The sequence below is a fragment of the Hippopotamus amphibius genome, chromosome X, assembly GCF_030028045.1.
Source record: "Hippopotamus amphibius kiboko isolate mHipAmp2 chromosome X, mHipAmp2.hap2, whole genome shotgun sequence".
Classification (NCBI taxonomy): domain Eukaryota; kingdom Metazoa; phylum Chordata; class Mammalia; order Artiodactyla; family Hippopotamidae; genus Hippopotamus; species Hippopotamus amphibius.
In genome coordinates this window covers 3,271,949-3,290,337 of record NC_080203.1, presented here as the reverse complement: position 1 = coordinate 3,290,337, position 18,389 = coordinate 3,271,949, and the positions used below count along the sequence as shown (strand labels likewise).

Genomic DNA, 18,389 nt, shown 5'->3' with positions numbered 1-18,389 from the left:
CCATCATGAGTTGCAGGACGGTCCCAAGCAATTCCACCTGGAGAGCATCTGAGGGGAAATCGAGTCTGGACAGCACCCACAGGCTACAGAACAAGCACAGCGTGTCTCAGTCGATTTGTATCATCTTTTATTACACAAAATAAAGTTCATTCTATGTTGCACATTCATACTTTCTATAAATCTGGCTTTTAAAAAATCCCCAGGGATACAGTCCCATCTTTTCCTTGATTTTCCTTCCGATAATGTCACCCTCAATGGCAGTCGGGTCCTCTCAAAGGTTAAAAGCAGACGCGGCGCCTGGCCTCGGGCAGCCCCTCGCGGTGCACTCCCAGCCCGCCCGCTGGAGGCATGGTTCCCGTCACTGTCCACACCATGGCTGCCAGGGACAGTCATCGCCTTCACCAGCCCTCCCAGCTGGTCCTCTGGGGGCCGGCGTTCATGGCCCTGTGGCAGTGCCGTCCCCAGGCCGCCGAGTGTCCCGAGCTTCTCTTTGGGCAGGCCTGGAGCAGGGCCTTAGGGGATCTCTGTGTCCATGGTATAAATCTGAATGAGATCAGACACAATGTTATCAATGATTGGCTTGGTAAGGTCTTCACTAAACACCTAGAAAGGAGAAGGAAAACAGGTTCCGGTTAGACTCCCTCTGGGTTAAACAAGGTATCCACCACTAAGCGCAGAATCACAGTGCACTGGGGTGTGTGGGGCAGACAGCATGGGGGCTCGGCTATTGGAAACAAGGGTGGCTCTCTGCAAAGCCAGTTCAGGTCCAGCCTGCCGAGGCTGATCACAAAGCAGAGAACATTCCAGGTGGAAGTGGCTTTGGTGATTGTCCGACTCATACGGGAGAGGGGACGTGTTCTGCGTTACATGGGAAGCTAGTGACAGAGCTGGGCCCACAGCACAGGCTGCTACCTCCCCCAGCGCTCTCAGATCCACAGTCTCTGAGGATGGGAGCGGAGGTGGGGAGTTCATTTCCAGAAATAGGCAGGCTAGGTCTCCTGGGCCTCACCCAAGCCTACGCCAGCCCCTGGGGAACACATGGACCTGTTCTCTAGCCTGGACCAGACCGCCTCTTTTCTTTCTCTTTTTTCTTTTTTGCCCACACTACACAGCTTGCAGGATCTTAGTTCCCCGACCAGGGACTGAACCCGCGCCCTGCCCTGAGAGCGCTGAGTCCTAACCACTGGACGCCAGGGAATTCCCCAGACCGCCTCCTGACTGTGCCACAGAGCTTATAAAATTGCAAGGTGAGTCCCCGGGGGCCCAAATGAAGAGGGCCTAATCCTGCACGTTCCCAAGGAAGGTCTGGCCCTGGCCTGACTCCTGGGAGGGGACCCCTAGGCCCCTACCTGATGAGAGGGTCTTGGTTTGCCCGGGGCCAAGGGACCTGGGAGCGCGTATCTGGTCTCTCCTGGACCTGTCGTCCATTCCCTTTATCTCTGCTGATTTCAACCTGTACCCTTCCCCACTAACTAACCCAAACACCCATAACCACGAGGCTAATGGCTTTTCTGAACTCTGTGAGTCCTCCCGGCAACACACTGGGCCTGAGGGTGCTCTTGGGGGACCCTGATGACACGGGAAGTAAAAAGCAAAACAAGGAGCCCTTGGTTGGATGCCGTGGCCCCCAGGCCAGGGGGTTGCCGCCTGGGGAATCAAGGTACCACGAGGGTCAAGGCCCAGGGCTAAGCTAGGGCAAAAGCTGCGCCTGAGTCTACCCTCCTACATGGCCACCAAGGGAAGCTAGAGCCCTCCATGGGTGGTCACCTCGGGCGGGAGACAGTGACCTGGAAACACCCCTTCCCTCGACCACTGGCTCAGGGAGATCAGCCATCTCCCCCTGGACTCTGGGTGGGAAATAAGTACTTCAGAAATACAGGCTTGCTTGTCAGGGTCAACTACCTGTATGCTCCTGGAGACCCCAAGCCAAGAAAGGACCATCAAAAAGTAGTCCAGGGCCAGGACTTCCCTGGCAGTCCAGTGGTTAAGACTCCGCCCTCCCAACGCAGGGGGCCCGGGTTCAATCCCTGGTCAGGGAACTAGATCCTGCATGCCGCAACTAAGAGCCTGCCTGCCGCAACTAAGAGCCTGCCTGCCGCAACTAAAGATCCCATATGCCTCAACTACGACCCAGCGGAGCCAAACAAATAAATAAGTATTTTTTTTAAATGTAGTCCAGGGTCAAAAGCTGGAAGCAACCCAAGTGTCCACCCACAGAGGAATGAACCAACATGACGTGGTCCAGCCATACCACGGAACAGGACTCTGCCTTAAAAAGCTGGATATTCTGACAGCTGCTACAGCTCACTACTGCTTTAGAGCCAGAGCCTCATCTACCCAGAGGCCCCACGCTCCAGGGCAGACAGGTTGCAGTGGGGATGTCAAGTCCCCTGAGGCACGTGGGAAGCCCCGCCACGGCACACAAGTGGCATCAGAGAAGCGGTGGCTGAGAACAGGTGAGCAGGAAGAGTGCCTCACAATTCAGAGGAAGCATCCCAGGGCTGGGCAGGGGGCCCGTCAGCAGCCGTTCATCACCAAGCAAGCGGCCCTCACGTGCCCCAACGATGCCCGATGGCTCCGGTGCACGGAGCCCAGAGACACCAGGAGAGAGTGAAGAGCTAGGGAAGCGTGGATGTGCCGCCCAGAGGGCAGCCTCGTCCAGAGGAACGGTTACTGGGTACGTGTGTGGCGCCCAGAAAAGAGGCCCATGGCGGAGCTGCTCCCCGTGCTCTTCTCTCGCGAGGGGTGAGGGGTGAGGGCCGAGGGCCGAGAGCGGGAGGCAGAGGTGCCGTGGCGGCTCCGCCCCGGTCATGGTCAGGAGCAAGTGAAAAGAAGAGCAGCACGGAAGCCACGCGCAGGAAACGAGTGATCACCCGGCAGATCCAAGCAGCCACCACCTGATTCAAAGAGGGGGGACACTGGGTTCACATGACGTGGAAGTCCTCAAGAAGCCCGGCACGGAGCAATGCTTTTGTCCACACAGCCGCCCTTTGCCCCCCATGCTGCCCTGGGGCAGCGCCCGGGGCCACAGACGTATCTGCGCACCTACCACCCGCCAGGCCCCAGCACTGCACGTGGGGCAGCTGACCAAGCAGACGAGGTCCCGGCCGGGGCAGGGCGGGGGGTGCGGTCAGACAGGGAGAAGCTGTGGTCTCCCAGGAAGGGTGAGTGGGCAGGGGTGGGGTGCCTCGGGAAGGGGAGGCGGCCACTGTGGGGTCGCAGGGGAGGGGCGGGGCATAAAGAGGAGGCGCCCATCACCTCGAAGTCTGCTTGCACGGAATTTCACTCTAGGACAAGGAGGGACAATGAGGTATCATGAAGAAAGGAACAGCAAATTTCAAGGATAGCAAAGAAAAAACAGAGAATGATCTCAAAATCCCATTTTAAGAAACAGTGGGACTATGCAGGGTAACTCACTAGGACTGCAGCCGTTCTGACAGACACAGTTCACCCAGCTCTTGGCAAACGGCTCTGCAGATTCAGTAGTTCTGGGGGAGGCAGGGTGTCATCTATCTTATCTATCTATGCCTCTATCCACCCACCCACCTATTATCCAACTACCATCCACCCATCACCTATCCATCTCCATATCTATCCACTAGCTACCTACCTACCATCCATTGTCTTTTTAGAGCACCCCTTATCCTTCTTCCAACGTGAAGCCAGACTTCTTAATCTCTGATCTGGGACAAGCCCCCACTCAATTCAATAACAGCGCCTGGTTGAGCTCAGCAATTCTCAGCCGGGGGTGACCCCCATCCCAAGACACTTGGCAACGTGTGGACACGGTCTTGGTTGTCCTGACTGTGGGGAGGACGCTCCTGGCATCTGCGGGTGGAGGCCGGCGATGCTGCTGAACGTCCCTCCGCGGCCCCGCCGTCGAGGGGGAGACCCGCCTTAGACTGCTACGACAGAGGATTTTCAAGCTTCGAGGTTCCCAAGTAGCCTGTGTCTGTCTTTGTGGACAATGACTACAAAGAAAGGTGACACCAGGTACAGGGACTTCTGAAGGTACTCAGGCAGAGAAAAGGGGGACACACGCCAATGCAGCCGCCTCACCTGCCACCAGGGCTTCTCAGCCTCGGCCTCGGCGGGCACCTCGACCCCGTAGGCCTGCAGGGCCAGGTGAAGCACCGCCACGGCTATGTGCTGAGCCCGGAACCGGAGGCACAGCCCCCCATGGTAGCTGTCCCGCAGCAGGGCCCAGGCGGTGACGGAGACGGGGGTCCGTTGCCAGCTGTAACGGTTCAGCCAGTTCTTGAGGGAGACCAGGTAGTGGAGCAGGTACTGCAAAGACATGCCAGTCAGCTGGCCCCCAGTCATCTGCCTCCTTACTGTGAGCCTGTGCCCCTCCGCCCGCCAGCCACTCTCCCCGAAGCGGTCGCAATGTGTACACAGATCGGACGTAGATCAGATGTCGCCTCCCTGTGTCACTCGCGAAAAAGCCCCAGTGCTTTCCATGGGCCTTGCCGCATCCTCCCTGCCAGGTTCACCTCCACCCCCGCCCCAGTCCCCACAGCCCCCCCCCATCCTCCGAAACCCGCCTGAGCCACTCTCAATGGCCACCCCACCACAGACCCTCTCCATCAACGTGGCCCCACCCCGACCACCATCATAAAGTATTCTGCTCACCCCCTTGGCCCAGCTCAAACATAAAAACTCCAGACACAGCGTCTTGACCTGCAGAACAGAGCATGGCACTCACAGTCCAGCCTGAGGCGAGGGGCCAGCCAGAGATAGGACACCGGCTTTCAGGGGGACTAGAGCCTCTGAATGGCCTCCAGCTTGGCTGCCTGTCAGCTCCCGCTCTGCCCCGCACCACACTCTCCTGCGCCCACGGGCAGCGCCACCGAGGAGGGGAGCCCCGTACTGCGCGCCGACAGAAAACGCTGCTGCCGGGAATGTCCACCAGGGGCTCTGGGGTCAGGGAGGCCATTGGGAAGAGTGGGGCTGAGGCTGTAAGAGGGGCAGCAGGAAGGCCTCCGCGAAGGCCGAGAGAGTTGTTTTGTACATTAACCCACACCCCAACTGTTACCTTGTATTAGAGTTTTGCAAAATGCCATTTGGGGAGACTGGGCAAAGTCTTTATCTGAAATGGGGTCTCTGTGTTATTTCCTCCAACTGCTTGTAAATCTATAACTCTCAACAAAACTTCCAATGAAAAAGAAACAAAATCACAGTGCAGTGGCCCATGTTCCCCCCGGTCTCTCTGCAGGCACAGGGCCTCCGGCAGATCACGAAGCCAGCCCTGCCTCCCCTGCCTCAGCCAACACATAACTCATACGGGTCTGGGGACGGGCACAGCCTTCAGAGCGCACACAGATCCCAGCTTGCGGCCACAGCCCAGCGGGCGGAAAGGAAGAAGCTGAAACGAGAGCTGCCTGAGGGATCCCAGGAGTGGGGACAAGAGAGGCTGTCCCAGCCGGTCACGGCTCCTCCTTGGGGCCCCGCCCCATGTGGCTCCAGGCTCAGGTGGCTGCACGTCCCACATAAAATGCAAATAGCTTCGTGCCTCTGGGAACTGTCGGTAACCCCCCAGCGCGTACCTTGTGCGGGTGCTGGAAGGAGACCTGGAAACGCAGAACCCGCAGCACGAGTAGCTCACACTGCACGATGCTGTCCCGCAGCTCCCAGAAGCGTGAGTCCAGCTCCAAGGGCTCACTGCCTGGGTGGAAGTACCTGCGCAGAGAAATGGCACAGCTGACAGGGGAAGGGGGGTGCCCCCAGGAGCCCCACTCATGGGATGTTCAGATGCAAACGCCGGGGCCCCTCTGCCGTCATCAGCATAGAGTCATCATCACCCACTCTCCACCTACGGGTCTATGTACGGGATAAAAACAGTACCCAGAGAGGAAAGAAGCCACTTCTATGAGGGTGAGTCAAAAACTATCTGCACTCCGATTATATGAAAACTTCTGTTGGCCACACTGTCTTATCAGCGCTTTCCGTTCAAGGCTACTGTCTCCCCAGTCACTGCGGTGCAGATGTGAACGTGTTACATCCGTTCATTTGTCACTGCGGTGCAAGCAAACACAGATGCCCCACTTGTGACTTGCACGAAAGAACAGCAGCGTGCAGTGACTCACTGTTTGTGGTCTGAAGGTGTGCACATCCTCACACTTCTGCCCACACTGTCGACACTCTGCAAAAACTTCGTTTTGAGGTGTTAAAGCATCCTCCCTATAGTCCTGGTCTTGCTCCATCGGACTTTCACCTGTTTGGTCCCCTGAAAGCAGCCCTACAAGCACAGAGATTCACTTCTGATGAAGAAGTGACGACCGCTGTGCATGCATGGCTCGCAGCTCAGCCTAAAACATTTTTTATTGAGCGAACACGAAAGTTTGTGGACAGATGGACAAAGTGTGTTGAAAAGCAAGGAGATTAGGTTGAAAAAATGATGCATTTGTCTTTTCTAAAAGTTCATCAAAATAAATTCTACAGCCAGAGTGCGGATAATTTTTGACTCAGCCGCGTGGCTTTAGCCCCAATGGCTGTCCCATGTCACTCAGCAAGACGTCGCGTGTAAAGGTGGGCTCTTTGCACTACCTGCAGAGGAAGTCTTTGCAGCCAGGGCAGTGATGCCCACGGCTCTCACGCTGGGCCCGAGGAAAGTATTTAAACACAGGGATGATGCAGTCAGAAATGCAAGTGTATTTTAGCTTCCTATCTCCCAGATTGTCTTTCTTTCATTCCAGATCTTTCCGTCCTTATTTACACCTCATTTGCCCACAACACTCCCACCTACGAAAGATCACCAAGCTGTACGGGAACAGGATTTACACTCCAGTGATCACAATTCTCTGCCGCTGACTCACCCTTCCCAGCTCCTGACTTGTCTTCTGATCTCCCCACAGAACCCCCCCGGGCACCCACGTCCAATTAGTGAGCCCCACAATTTCCCCGTGTGCCCGCCCACCCTCCCTGCTGAGGCCCTGGTAATTACAGGTGGACTCTAGCTGCCCTCCCGCAGCTCCCTCTCCTGTTTTTTTCCTAGTCTTTCAGGGTACACCGTGAAACTGTTATGTTTACGGGGTGGGGAGTGCTTTTCCATTAACTGTTTATTAAAAGCAAAGCAGCACAAAATAGTTTTCTTCCCTAACGATTAGAGTTCCTGGAAAGGCTACAACACACCACTAGTCAGTAACTTTCCATAAATTGCTTTCTCCCAGGCCCCCTGGGCCTCAGCACAGCCCATCCATCCGGCTGGACCCCTACGTCCTTCCCCAACAGGAACACAGCTGCTCGGGCCCAGGGCTGCAAGAGACACTCCTGAAACACTCTGACCCAATTTCCACACCATCTAAATAGGACGATGGCTCCAGAACCCAACTGGTTCGATCCATCCTGTCCAACACTCCAGGAGAATCTTCTTTGACATCTCTGCGAGCTGCCTCTGCTCCAGCTGTGCCCACCTGCGACACCGGGGACACCCTCTTTCCCACCCACCTCAGCACTCCTCTGGCCTCCGAGGTTTCCCAAAATCTGGCCCCAGCTTCTCTCGCACAGATGCTCCTAGGCTTCTGGCTCACACCTGCCTCTGCTGCTAGTGCTTCTGGCCCCAATTCAAGGCCACCCAGGTGCCTCCTTCTGAGTTTGACTGCTGCCACCTGGGGGGGCAGGGCCTAGTGGGACCCTTCTCTGGCCTCCCATCCAGGGGGACACCGGACGCCGCTACCTGTTGGAAACGTTGATAATGTCACGAGTGCGCAGGTGCTGCTCCTCCACTTTGCCGGCCAAGTAAAGGGAAGACATGGCCACCAAGTAGGGGTCATAGGCGTCCAGGTCGATCTCGCAGAAGAACTTATGGTAAATGGCACAGGCGGTGGCGATGGGAATGGACCGCATCCCTAGCTTGACACCTACCAAGAGAAAGCAGGCAAGGGAGTGCTTCATCCAGGGCTCACCCCCTACGAAGTGTGAGGGGAGCCGCGGGGTCGGGCCCTAAGGGTGCACATCCCTACTCAGACAAGACCAAGAGCTCAGGGCCCAGTTGGCAGAGGCTGCCAAGCCTCCCACTGGCTCCTTGACCTGAGGGATTTAGAGGCAGGCTTCTCAGACTCTAAAAGTGCTAACAAGTCCCTGGGGGTCACACTCAAGTGTAACATTCCCTTCGGCAGCTCTGCAGGCTCCACACTTCCCACAAGCCCCCAGGCCACACCAGGAGAAGCAAAGCTTTAAACTACTGCCCAGTTGCATCTGGCATATCCCTTTCTGCATGTGTTGAAAATGACCGAGTTTTGTGTCTGTTTCCACCTCAACAGGCATTTAACTAGAGATCGCCCCAACCCCTGCAGCTCACCTAACCAAAATCCTGCCAAGGTGACAGGAAGAAAAAAGGCCTCTGAGCATCAAACAGATGCTACAAGTCCTGATGTTATAGTTAAAGATTATATGCAGCACTGGTTTACTAGTCCACAGGTTAGAAAAGGCAAGAAAAGCAAGCAGGGTGACTGCCAAAGGCAACCGCAGGCAGAGCAGGAGAAAAGCAACATTGATGGCCACAGCCAGGCTCGAAGGAAGACGAGCCACACAGTGAAGAGAACTCAAAAACCAGAGCATGATGGTTTGATTTAGGGGTTAAAGCCCTAAATCCCCTGGACAGCTCCTAAGAAAATCACTGCACTGGGTCACAGAACTAAAACAAATTCACAATGACCAGGGTTAACAAGGGAAGGTTAAGTGACATCCCATAGACTGAAAGAAGGTGGAGAACAACCAATAATCATTAAAATTGTGTTCAACATCCTCTACCTAAAAAGGTGTATTATTTCCCCAGAGCTGCTGTAACAAAGTACCACAAACTAAGTGGCTTAAAACAACACATATTTTTTTCTCTTCTTACAATCCTGGTGGCCAGAAGTCCGAAATGAGTCTTAGGGGGCTAAGCTCAAGGTGTCGGCAGGGCTGGTTCCTTCTGGAGGTTCCAGGGGAGAATCCATTTCCTTGCTCCCTCCAGCCTCTAGAGGTGCCAGCAATCTTTGGCTTGTGGCCCCTTCCTCCATCTTCAAAGCCAGCAGTGCAGCATCTTCTAACTTTGCTCCCATCATCACATGGCCTTCTTCTCTGCCTGTCTACTCCTCCTGCCTCTCTCTAAGGATGGGTGTGATTATATCGGGCCCACCAGATAATCTAGGACAGTTCCCAAACATCAAGATGCTTAATCCCATCTGCAAAATCTCTTTTGCTATATGAGGTAAGAGTCACAGGTTCTGGGGATTAAGATGGGGAAATCTTTGGAGGACCAGTATTTAGCCTGACACGGAGGACAAGGGCATATGCAAAACATTTTAGCATTAGCTTTTAGCATTTCGCATTTTGGTTTCAGCATTTCAGGGTTTAAACTTCAGTTTCATAGACAGTTCCTACATGGGACCGTCCTTCTCAGAGATTAGGGGGTATTGCTGCACGTGACCCTCCAAGTCTTGTTTTTTATATAGCAAACCCTCAACGGGTAGCATGCTTCCCTGGCTTACATGGACCCTCCAAGCACATGTATGGAGTATATGAGGGGGCACTGCCATCCTTCCTTATATACTTTGCAAAACCTCTTGAAAATTAAATGTACAAAGCACTGGGCTTAATGGTCCTGCACCATTTCCCCGCACTCTGCCCACCTTGACTTGAAAGCAGACTCACCCACTCCCCTCTTCCCCAGAATGTACACAAAGTAACAAAGATCAGAAACAGGATCTGCCGGCTGAGCAGGCGGAGAAACAGTGTTTCTACAGGAATCCCGTATGGCTTCATTGTTTCGCCTTAGGAGCAGAGGCACCCAACGACAGGCTGAGCGCCCTGACAGGTTCAAAACGAAAGCTGCGCCCTGGGTCCTCGCTGTGATGGGACCTCGTCAACAAGGCTTGTCAAGAGCCTCACCGGCAGCGTGCTCCAAAAGGCTCCGTGTGACCAAGCGCCAGCGTCCCCGTATGCTGGGAGACAGGTGGGTCCGAAGGCGCGGTACACTCGATCGAGGTGCGGACGCCGCGATTCCGCCACCTCTAGCTGGAGCCAGTCCCTTCCCACATCCTCGCCTTGGGCCTACGCGCCCGCCCAAGAAATGGCCCTGACCGCGTAAGCCTCGCAGCTCAAAGCCTAGCGCGCAGGGCGTGGCGGAAAGGCGGAGGCCGGTACCCCCAAGCAGAGCCTCCCAGCCTCCGCCAGGGCAGGGCAGGCCCAGGGTCGTCCCTCCGCTCAGCCGCGCCAGCTCCGTGTCTGGCGGGTCCCCTCTTCGGGGCAGCGGGTCCCCGCTACGCCAGCGCCTGCGCGCCCGCTGGATGTTCCCGCAGCGGGCTGGGGCGGGCTGGGTGAAAGTGCAGCAGTGCGGATCCGGCCGCGCGGGGCCTGCCCTCTCCCCGGCCGCGGTTACCTGCCTCCATGATGAACCTCGTCACTCGGAAGTGCACCCTCGCCTCGGGCGCTGGCCGCCCCTCCGCGGCCCGTGCCGCGCCCCCTCCTCCGCAGGTCCCGGGGCCAACGAGCTCCATGGGGTCCCGCCCCACGGGCCCAGACCCCCCCCCCGCCTGAAGGAGAAGCGCCCCAACGCGAGGCGGCCAGCTCCCGGGGTGCTCGCGGCCGGAGCGGAGTCCCGCCCCGCCCCGGCCGGCGAGCCCGCCCCCGGGTGAGTATCGCAGCCGGGCGCTGAAGGCGGGTCCGGCCCGATACGCAGGCGCAGGCGCAGGCGCAGGCGCAGAGGCTGACACTGCCGGGAGGCCGGCGAGCACCCGCCCCGCCCGCGGGTGCCACACAAGGGCCTCTGGAGCCGACGCCCAGACCCTGGACCCTCGACGCAATCCGATCCGCCCCTGGGAGGCGTATGCCCCGCCCCCGGGAGACGTACGCTCCGCCCTCGCGAGCCGAAAGGCGGCAGCCGAAACCCGCGGGGCTGCTCCTCCGGGGCGGGGCGCGGTGAGGTTACCGTCCTAGGGCCAGGCCACGAAAGTACCTCCCGGCACCTGAGCTGCACGTCCCTGCGGTCCGACTAAGGTGTCTCTGCGGGTTGGTGGCCCAGTGTGGTTTAGGACAGGAAGAGCTGGCTGCGTCGGCCAGGCCCGCGGCGGGGGGCGAGGGCGCGGCTCGCTTACCGGAGCTCACGTCGGTGTCTCCCAACTGGAGAAGTGGGGTTCAATGCCAGGGTTCATAAAACCCGACTCCGGGTTTGCCGGTTTCCCAGACCTACAAATGAGCCCCAGAGGACATGCTGTGCCCAGAATGAGGGCCTTAGGGCTGTTGTGTCCGCGTTTTCCAGGGGCAGCACAGTAGGCGCTTAATACATGTTTGCTAAATGAATGTTGTTGAATATGCACATTTCGTTTGTATCTTCCACAAGTAGGAAGTTGTGCTTCAGGCATTAGGCATGTACAACACCAAAGGGACCCCCCAGCTGGTGATAGACAGTCACTCTGGTCATTCTGATACACTCAGACAACTGCTGTGATTTGAGGGAGCTTGGAACATTGAGAGAAAAAAAGCCACCTTTTCCCACCCACTCAGGCCAGCCTTAATCTCCTTCTTCAGCTCCCACCGCCCCCCTCAGTCCTCTCCACACCAGCCGGGTTGGTTTCCTGGTGCTGCTGTAACAAATGACTAGCAAACTAGGTGGCTTAAAACAGTAGAACTTTATAGTCACACAATGCTAGAGGCCAGACATCTGAAATCAAGGTGTCAGTAGGGCCATACTCCCTCCAGAGGCGTTATAGGAGCATCCTTCCTCTGCCAGCTTCTGGTGGCCCCAGACGTCCTTGGGCTGGTGGCTGCATCACTCCAGTCTCTGCCTCCACCCTCATGTGGCCTCCTCCCTTGTGTCTGTCTCTCTCCTTTTCTGTCTCACTTGTCACTGCATTTAGGACCCACTGGACTAGTCCTTCATTACGTCTGCAAATCTGCAAAGACCCTTGTGCCAAATGAGGCCACATTTGCAACGTTCTAGGGATTAGAACACAGACACATTTTTTTTGGGGGGGGGGCTACCATAGCCCACGACACCAGCCACCAAAGTGAGCTTCCTGAAACTCGAAGCTGAGCAGACCCTGCCCTGCCTAACACCCTTCAGGGCCCCTTCACCTCAGGAGAAAGACCAAGGCCTTGGCCTGACATTCTATTCCTTGTGGAGTCACCCTCCTGACTGGCCACTCATGGCAAAGGCCTTGGGCAGCTCCCCGAAGGTTATGATCTCCCAGCCCAGGGTCTTTGCACGTGCTCTGCCCAGCGAAGGAACTACTGGCTCTCATCCTTCTCCCCAGCCCCTCCTGTCCAAGGCAAGGGGCGGGCCCTCTGGGCTGAGTACCTCTGTGTGTGCATGTGTGTGTATGCACACGTGTGAAGGGGCTCGGGGCCCCCAACCTCCTGGGCTGCTGACCCCCATCATGCCTTGAGCACTCTGTCGCTGCTGTCTGTCCCTGGGCCTGGAGGAGCACCACCGTCTCCCCTCCTAAAGGGGCTGTGAATCTTGGGAGATGGGGCCACTGCCTCCCAGCTCCCCACATCCATGCACAATGTACACGCCCCCCCCCCATGCACGCACACACAGATGCATGCACACGAGTCAGACACTCCCCCCACGTACACTGGGGTGCACACCCAAATCGTAGCACTCGTCCCTCTGGCCCCTGGCCCAGCAGCCTGCCTGTCACCTCCTTGCCTGCTGTGTTTGCTGGTTAAACAGCGCTTCTGGGACTCCTCCTTCTCCCCCTGGGCCTTTTGTGGTGTGAGGATTCTGGGCTCAGCGGGTAATAGGTGCCTGTGAATGTGACTCGAGGGAATGACTCAATGAACACAGGGCACCCTCCTGGCAGGCAGCCTGGGCGCAGTGCTTGATAAATGAATCATTCACTAGCCACCAATTGGAGCCAGCAAACCTCGAGGCAGCGTCTCCTCTCCCACAGGCAAGCCACACCCACTGCGGGGGCCCTCCTTTCCCTGCCACCTGTCACCACTCCCACATGTGGCATCTCCGCTCTCATCCCCCCTCCGCTGACCTCACCTGGGAATCATCTCCAGGCCCTGCACACAGAAGATGGTCAATAAAGGCGGGGCGGACATGATCTCAGAAAAGGATTCTATGATATTTACCAACGCCTCCTTACCTACCCCTAACTGAGCACCTTGACACTGAGTACACCGCAGCCTCCTCTCCCAATGGTGCAGTCACCTAATGAGTGAGTGAGTGAGTGAGGGGGTCACCCTGAAGCTCAAAGGATGAGGCAGAGAAGGGGCAGAGGCATTCGGGGTGCAGAGGAAAGCCTGTGCCCAGGCGGGACCTCAGGAAAGCCCGCGTGCTCTTCAGAGGCAGGGGTGATCTCCAAAGGGCCTGCCTGCCCACCTGCTCCCCAGGGGCCTCCACCCAAAAGAGTGGTCAGTGGAAGCACAGCCTCGTCCAAGGCCAGCCCTGCCACTTGTCCTTGGGAACTTCTCATTCTACTGTCACCACTTCATCCCCCTCCCCTCCTATCCACTGACACCTCTGGGCCAGTGAGGGCAACTGTCCGAGCCTCCCTCCCCCCATAGGCAAGCCCAGCAGCCTGCCTCTGGGCCCCTCTCCCTGCCCCCACTGCCCTCTGCCCACCCTCCCTTCTCAACTCCACATCCCTGAAGCCACTTGTGTCCCTGGATTCCACACTCTGCCCTTGCCCCCACCCCGCATATGGCCCCTGCTGCAGGAGACTGTCCCCTCCACCCCAGCCCCACCCCGTCCTCCTCTCAGTCCATTTGGGCTGCCATAATAAAATACCATAGACTGGGTGGCTTATAAACCACAGACATTCCTTTCTGCCAGTTCTGGAGGCTGGAAGTCCAAGGTCAGGGTGCCAGCATGATCAGATTCTGGGGAGGACCCTCTTCTGGGGGTGCAGATAGCCAACTTCTTGCTGTGTCCTCACATGGTGGAAGGGGCAAGGGAACTCCTTGGAACCTCTTTTATAAGGGCACTAATTCCACGAGGGTCTGCCTCATCACTTCCCAAAGGCCCCACCTCCCAGTACCATCACCTTGGGCCTTTGAACTTTACCATATCAGTTTAGGGGAGGGGCCGTTCGGACCATAGCACTCACCAAGGTCGTGTCACCTCTGAGGTGCCGCCCACTCACAGCACTGGTTGCAGTTGACCGCTTGGGACAGGGTCTGGCCCTGTACTTGGATGTCTGCCTGCCAGTAGTTTGGAAGCCTCATCCTCCCTGTGCACTCATGCCCCATGTCTGGGCAAGCTAATCAGAAAACCCGGGTGCTCCCTCCTCTGGCACCAGAGGGCACTTCAAGCCCCTCACAGCAACCCTCACCCCAGCCCCAACTGTGACAAAGAACCCCACCAGGCTCCTTTCCGTGCTCTCAAGCCATCTTCCCACCACCTCAGGGGCCTCAGTAGCTGAGTAAAGAAACTTTTCATAACCTCTTGATGGGTGTGGGGCCACCAGTCTCCACATCCAAATCAAATTTCGGGTGGGGGTCCGTCCTGTTTCCGCAGAGTGATCACAACACACTCCTTCCTGCCCCCAAACGCTTTCCCCTTGAGGATCCTTGCTCTCCTGGCTCCTCCCCTCCCTCCCTCCCTCGTCAACTGAGTGCCCGCTGAGCCCTGCTCCGGAGGTGCTAGAACAAAGCAGACAAGGTCTTCCTCCTGTAGCCTTGCCCTCCTCTGGCGCCAGACAGAGCGAGCTTTGTAAAAGTGAAGTCTGATCGGTGCCCTGCCCTCTCTGAGCCCGCAAGGGCCATACCAGCTGCCAGAAGCAGCTCTATTTACGTGGCAAGTCAGGGCTTGGTTTCATTAAAGAAGGTGGAAGTTTCCTCACAAGTGTGGACACTGGTGGGATTATGGTTCCTGGTTAATCTACTGCCTGGGATTATTTCCTTTTGAGTAAATGAGTTTTGAGAAAAAATGGAGTGAGCTCTGAGAAGGGTTGAGAGTCGCCGTGAGGGTCAGAAAACACATCCCAGCCACAAACACCTGCTACGAATCAAGAGACAGAAAGTAGATTAGTGGGGGCCGGGCGCTGGGGAGCCATGGGGGTGAATGGTAATGGGCACAGGGCTTCTTTGGAGGGGAATGAAAATGTTCTGGAATCAGATGGTGGTGACAGGTGCATAGCTCTGTGAATATATTAAGAACCGTTGAATTGTACAGCTTACATGAGTGGATGTTATGGTATGCGACTTACATCTCCATAAAGCTGTTATTTTAAAAACTGCCATGCTCAATTGTGCCATCAAGAACAAAACCCTCCAGTGGGGAGAAGGGGTTTCAAAGAAGAGCCAGAGGAGGGGCCTGCAAAGAAAGTCAGAGGGCGGAGCAGAGCTGGCGGAAGGACCGCGCCCTGTTTCTACAGCCGGGGAGCTCTTCAAAGACAAGTGAACTCACAGACCCACGGGGGTGGGATGTGCCTTCAAAGTCCCAAAACAGGAAGAATGATGTCACTTCTGAACCATGGTGCTCTGCTCCCCCTTGGGGAGGAAAGCTTGGTGGATTCATGGAGATGAGGGAACACCAGGCCTGGGGGTGCTGGCACTTCCACACACCCAGGCTCCACCGGCCAGAGTGGGGGCTGATGGGGACATCTTGACCCGAGTCCATCTCACAGGTGACCTCCTTAACCCACAGGCCATGTGAAGACAAAGGCAGGGCTTAGAGTGCTGTGGCCACAAGCTGAGGAATGCCTGGAACCACCAGATCTGGAAGAGACTTGGAAGGGTCCTTCCCTAGAGCCTCCAGAGGGAGCACAGCCCTGCCAAGCCCTTGATTTCAGACATCTGGCATCCAGATGGCAGAGAATCCATTTCTGTTGTTGAGGCCACCCAGTTTGTGGTCATCTGTCGTGGCAGCCCCGGGAAACTCACACAACGGAGTGTGGGAAGGAGTGGTTAAGCCCCACCCCCCCACCCTGCCGTCTGATGCAGAGATAGTAGGGAAGATGGATGTGGCTTCCAATGGCTGCCTGGGCCCCTCGCAAGCTCTGCTGGTGGAGGGAAGAAGGCCTGAAGAGGCATAATCTTTACCCCAGGGCATTGGGAAATAAAAGAGATGAAGAGAGATTGGGATTAACATATATACACTAATATGTATAAAATAGATAACCAACGAGAACCTGCTGTATAACACAGGGAACTCCACTTCACTGTACAGTAGAAACTAACACAACATTGTAAAATAACTGTATCCCAATAAAAACAGGAAAAAAAGATATAAAAAGACTGCAGATGAAGGAATCAGATCCAAGGTCGGGTGGCTTCTCAAGGCCACCCAGCATGTGGATGCCATTCCAAATGGGAAGCTTTTAGCTCCTGCAGCAATGCTTTCCCTGGCATCCCGAGCAGCCCCCATTGAGGTTAGAAAGTGAAGCTCTCGCCAATTTTGTCGTCCTTGCCAGCCCTCTCAGTATTTCCACCAGACCCTCTCGGGGTCACTGCCAGCAGAGCCGTTCCTGTGTTTGGGATTGCCAAGGATCAGGGCCAGACCCACTGCCAACCGCACCCTCCGCCTGGCTTCCTCTCTCCCATATCTTTGGCCATGGGGAAAGCGCAGCCCAGATTTTACTCACGAGCTCACAATCATTTGACCAACTCTGTCTCTGAGGGGCTAAGTCCAGAGGGATAATCTGATTGGATGAGCCTCGTTTATGAACACACCCCTCTGAAACAGGAAGCCACCTTTGGTCAAATCAGCTATGTGCGGTGTGGGGGGGCGGGCAGGGGTGGTGGTGTCAGGATCCAATGTCTGTACACGTTCCTATGGAAGGAGTGTGGGAGGTAGGCACTGACCGGCCACACGAATCCAGGAGCCCAGGGACACCCATTTGGCAGGGTCACTCTAAGGGCACCTGAACCCACGGCCTCAGGTGCCACACTTTGTGCACCACCCCCATACACCCAGAAAGGGACTCAGGGAAAAGGATGGGTCAGGTCAGCCAGAGATCTTATCTTTGATATTTGTTCACTGGGCAAGGAAATCAAGCCCTCAATTCTCTTGGCAGGCAGTCAATAGAGATGCTCTACATTGCTAGATGAAGAAATACCTGGGAAAGACAATTGTCTGGTAATGTGGAGGCAACTATCAGAAGAGTTACAATATTAGGCTGAAGGCAAGCAAATGAAATAATGGCAAAGTGCATCCAGACTGGAAAGGGAGAAATAAAACTACCTCTACGCACAGATAACACAATCTTATATAGAGAAAATCCTAAGAAAGACACACACACACACACACACACACACACTACTAGAGCTAATAAATGAATCCAGCTAAGTTATAGGATACAAGATCAGTGTACAAGAATCAACTATATTTCAATACACTACCTATGAACAATCCAAAATGAAATTAAAGAAACAGTTCTACTTATAAAGGCATCAAATGAATAAAATACCTAGGAATAAATTTAACAAAAGGAAGGAAAGAATTGTAAAATGTACTGTTGAAAGACATTAAAGAAGATCTAAATAGAAAGTCCTCATGTTCACATATCAAAAGACTTAGAATGTTAAATTGGTAATATTCTTCAAATTGATCTACAAATTCAGTGCAATCCCTATCAAAATTCTAGCTGGCTTTTCTGCAGAAATTGACAAGGTGATCCTGAATCTCATATGGAAATTCAAGGGACCCAAACTAGACAATACAACCTTGAAAAAGAACAAAGTTGGAGGACTCACACTTCCTGATGTATTTATTTATTTATTTATCTACTTATTTATCTATTTATTGCCTGCATTTGGTCTTCATTGCTGCATGTGGGCTTTCTCTAGTTGCAGACAGCAGGGGCTACTCTTCATTGCAGTGTGCAGGCTTCTCATTGTGGTGGCTTTTCTTGTTGCGGAGCACTGGCTCTAGGTGCATGGGCTTCAGTAGTTGTGGCACGTGGGCTCAGTAGTTGTGGCTCACAGGCTCTAGAGTGCAGGCTCAGTCGTTGTGGCACATGGGCTTAGGTGCTCCGTGGCATGTGGGATCTTCCCGGACCAGGGGTCAAACCCATGTCCCCTGCATTGGCAGGCATATTCTTAACCACTGCACCACCAGGGAAGCCCACACTTCCTGATTTTAAAACAGGACTTCCCAGGTGGTGCAGTCGTTAAGAATCTGTCTGCCAATGCAGGGGACACAGGTTCAATCCCTGGTCTGGGAAGATCCCACATGCTGCGGAGCACCTAGGCCCATGTGCCACGACTACTGAGCTTGCGCTCTAGAGCCCTTGAGCCACAAGACTATGCAGTACTGGCACAAAGATGGAGATATAGATCCATGGAATAGAAAGAAACCCATACTGCTTTAGTCAGCTGATTGTCAACAAGAGTGACAAGACATTCAATGGGGAAAAAATAGTCTCTTCAACAAATGGTGTTGGGACAGCTGGATAGTAGCCAGATGCAAAAGAATGAACTTGGACCCCTACCTCACACCATGTAGAAAAATT

The 18,389-nt window shown here is 55.3% G+C and overlaps 1 protein-coding gene across 11 annotated transcripts; it reads right to left on the bottom strand.

Moving 5' to 3' along the window:
* Positions 1-111: 111 nt before the first annotated feature.
* Positions 112-10,645, bottom strand: CCNQ (cyclin Q). 11 transcript variants are annotated; one of them, XR_009050383.1, is made up of 8 exons: positions 10,364-10,644; positions 7,676-7,859; positions 5,547-5,679; positions 4,633-4,680; positions 4,060-4,287; positions 3,615-3,971; positions 3,259-3,287; positions 2,093-2,897 (listed from the first exon to the last, which is right to left on the bottom strand). XR_009050383.1 is itself a non-coding variant. In XM_057718890.1 (6 exons), the coding sequence occupies exons 1-6, from the start codon at positions 10,479-10,481 to the stop codon at positions 514-516; spliced, it is 801 nt and encodes a 266-aa protein (XP_057574873.1). In that variant the 5' UTR covers positions 10,482-10,645; the 3' UTR covers positions 112-513. The 11 variants fall into 11 exon arrangements, 5 of the variants coding, with proteins under 5 accessions (XP_057574873.1, XP_057574875.1, XP_057574877.1 ...); XR_009050385.1 differs by lacking the exons at positions 2,093-2,897; positions 3,259-3,287 and adding an exon at positions 112-603 and having other exon boundaries at positions 3,611-3,971; XR_009050381.1 differs by lacking the exons at positions 2,093-2,897; positions 3,259-3,287 and adding an exon at positions 112-543 and having other exon boundaries at positions 3,611-3,971.
* Positions 10,646-18,389: the final 7,744 nt, after the last annotated feature.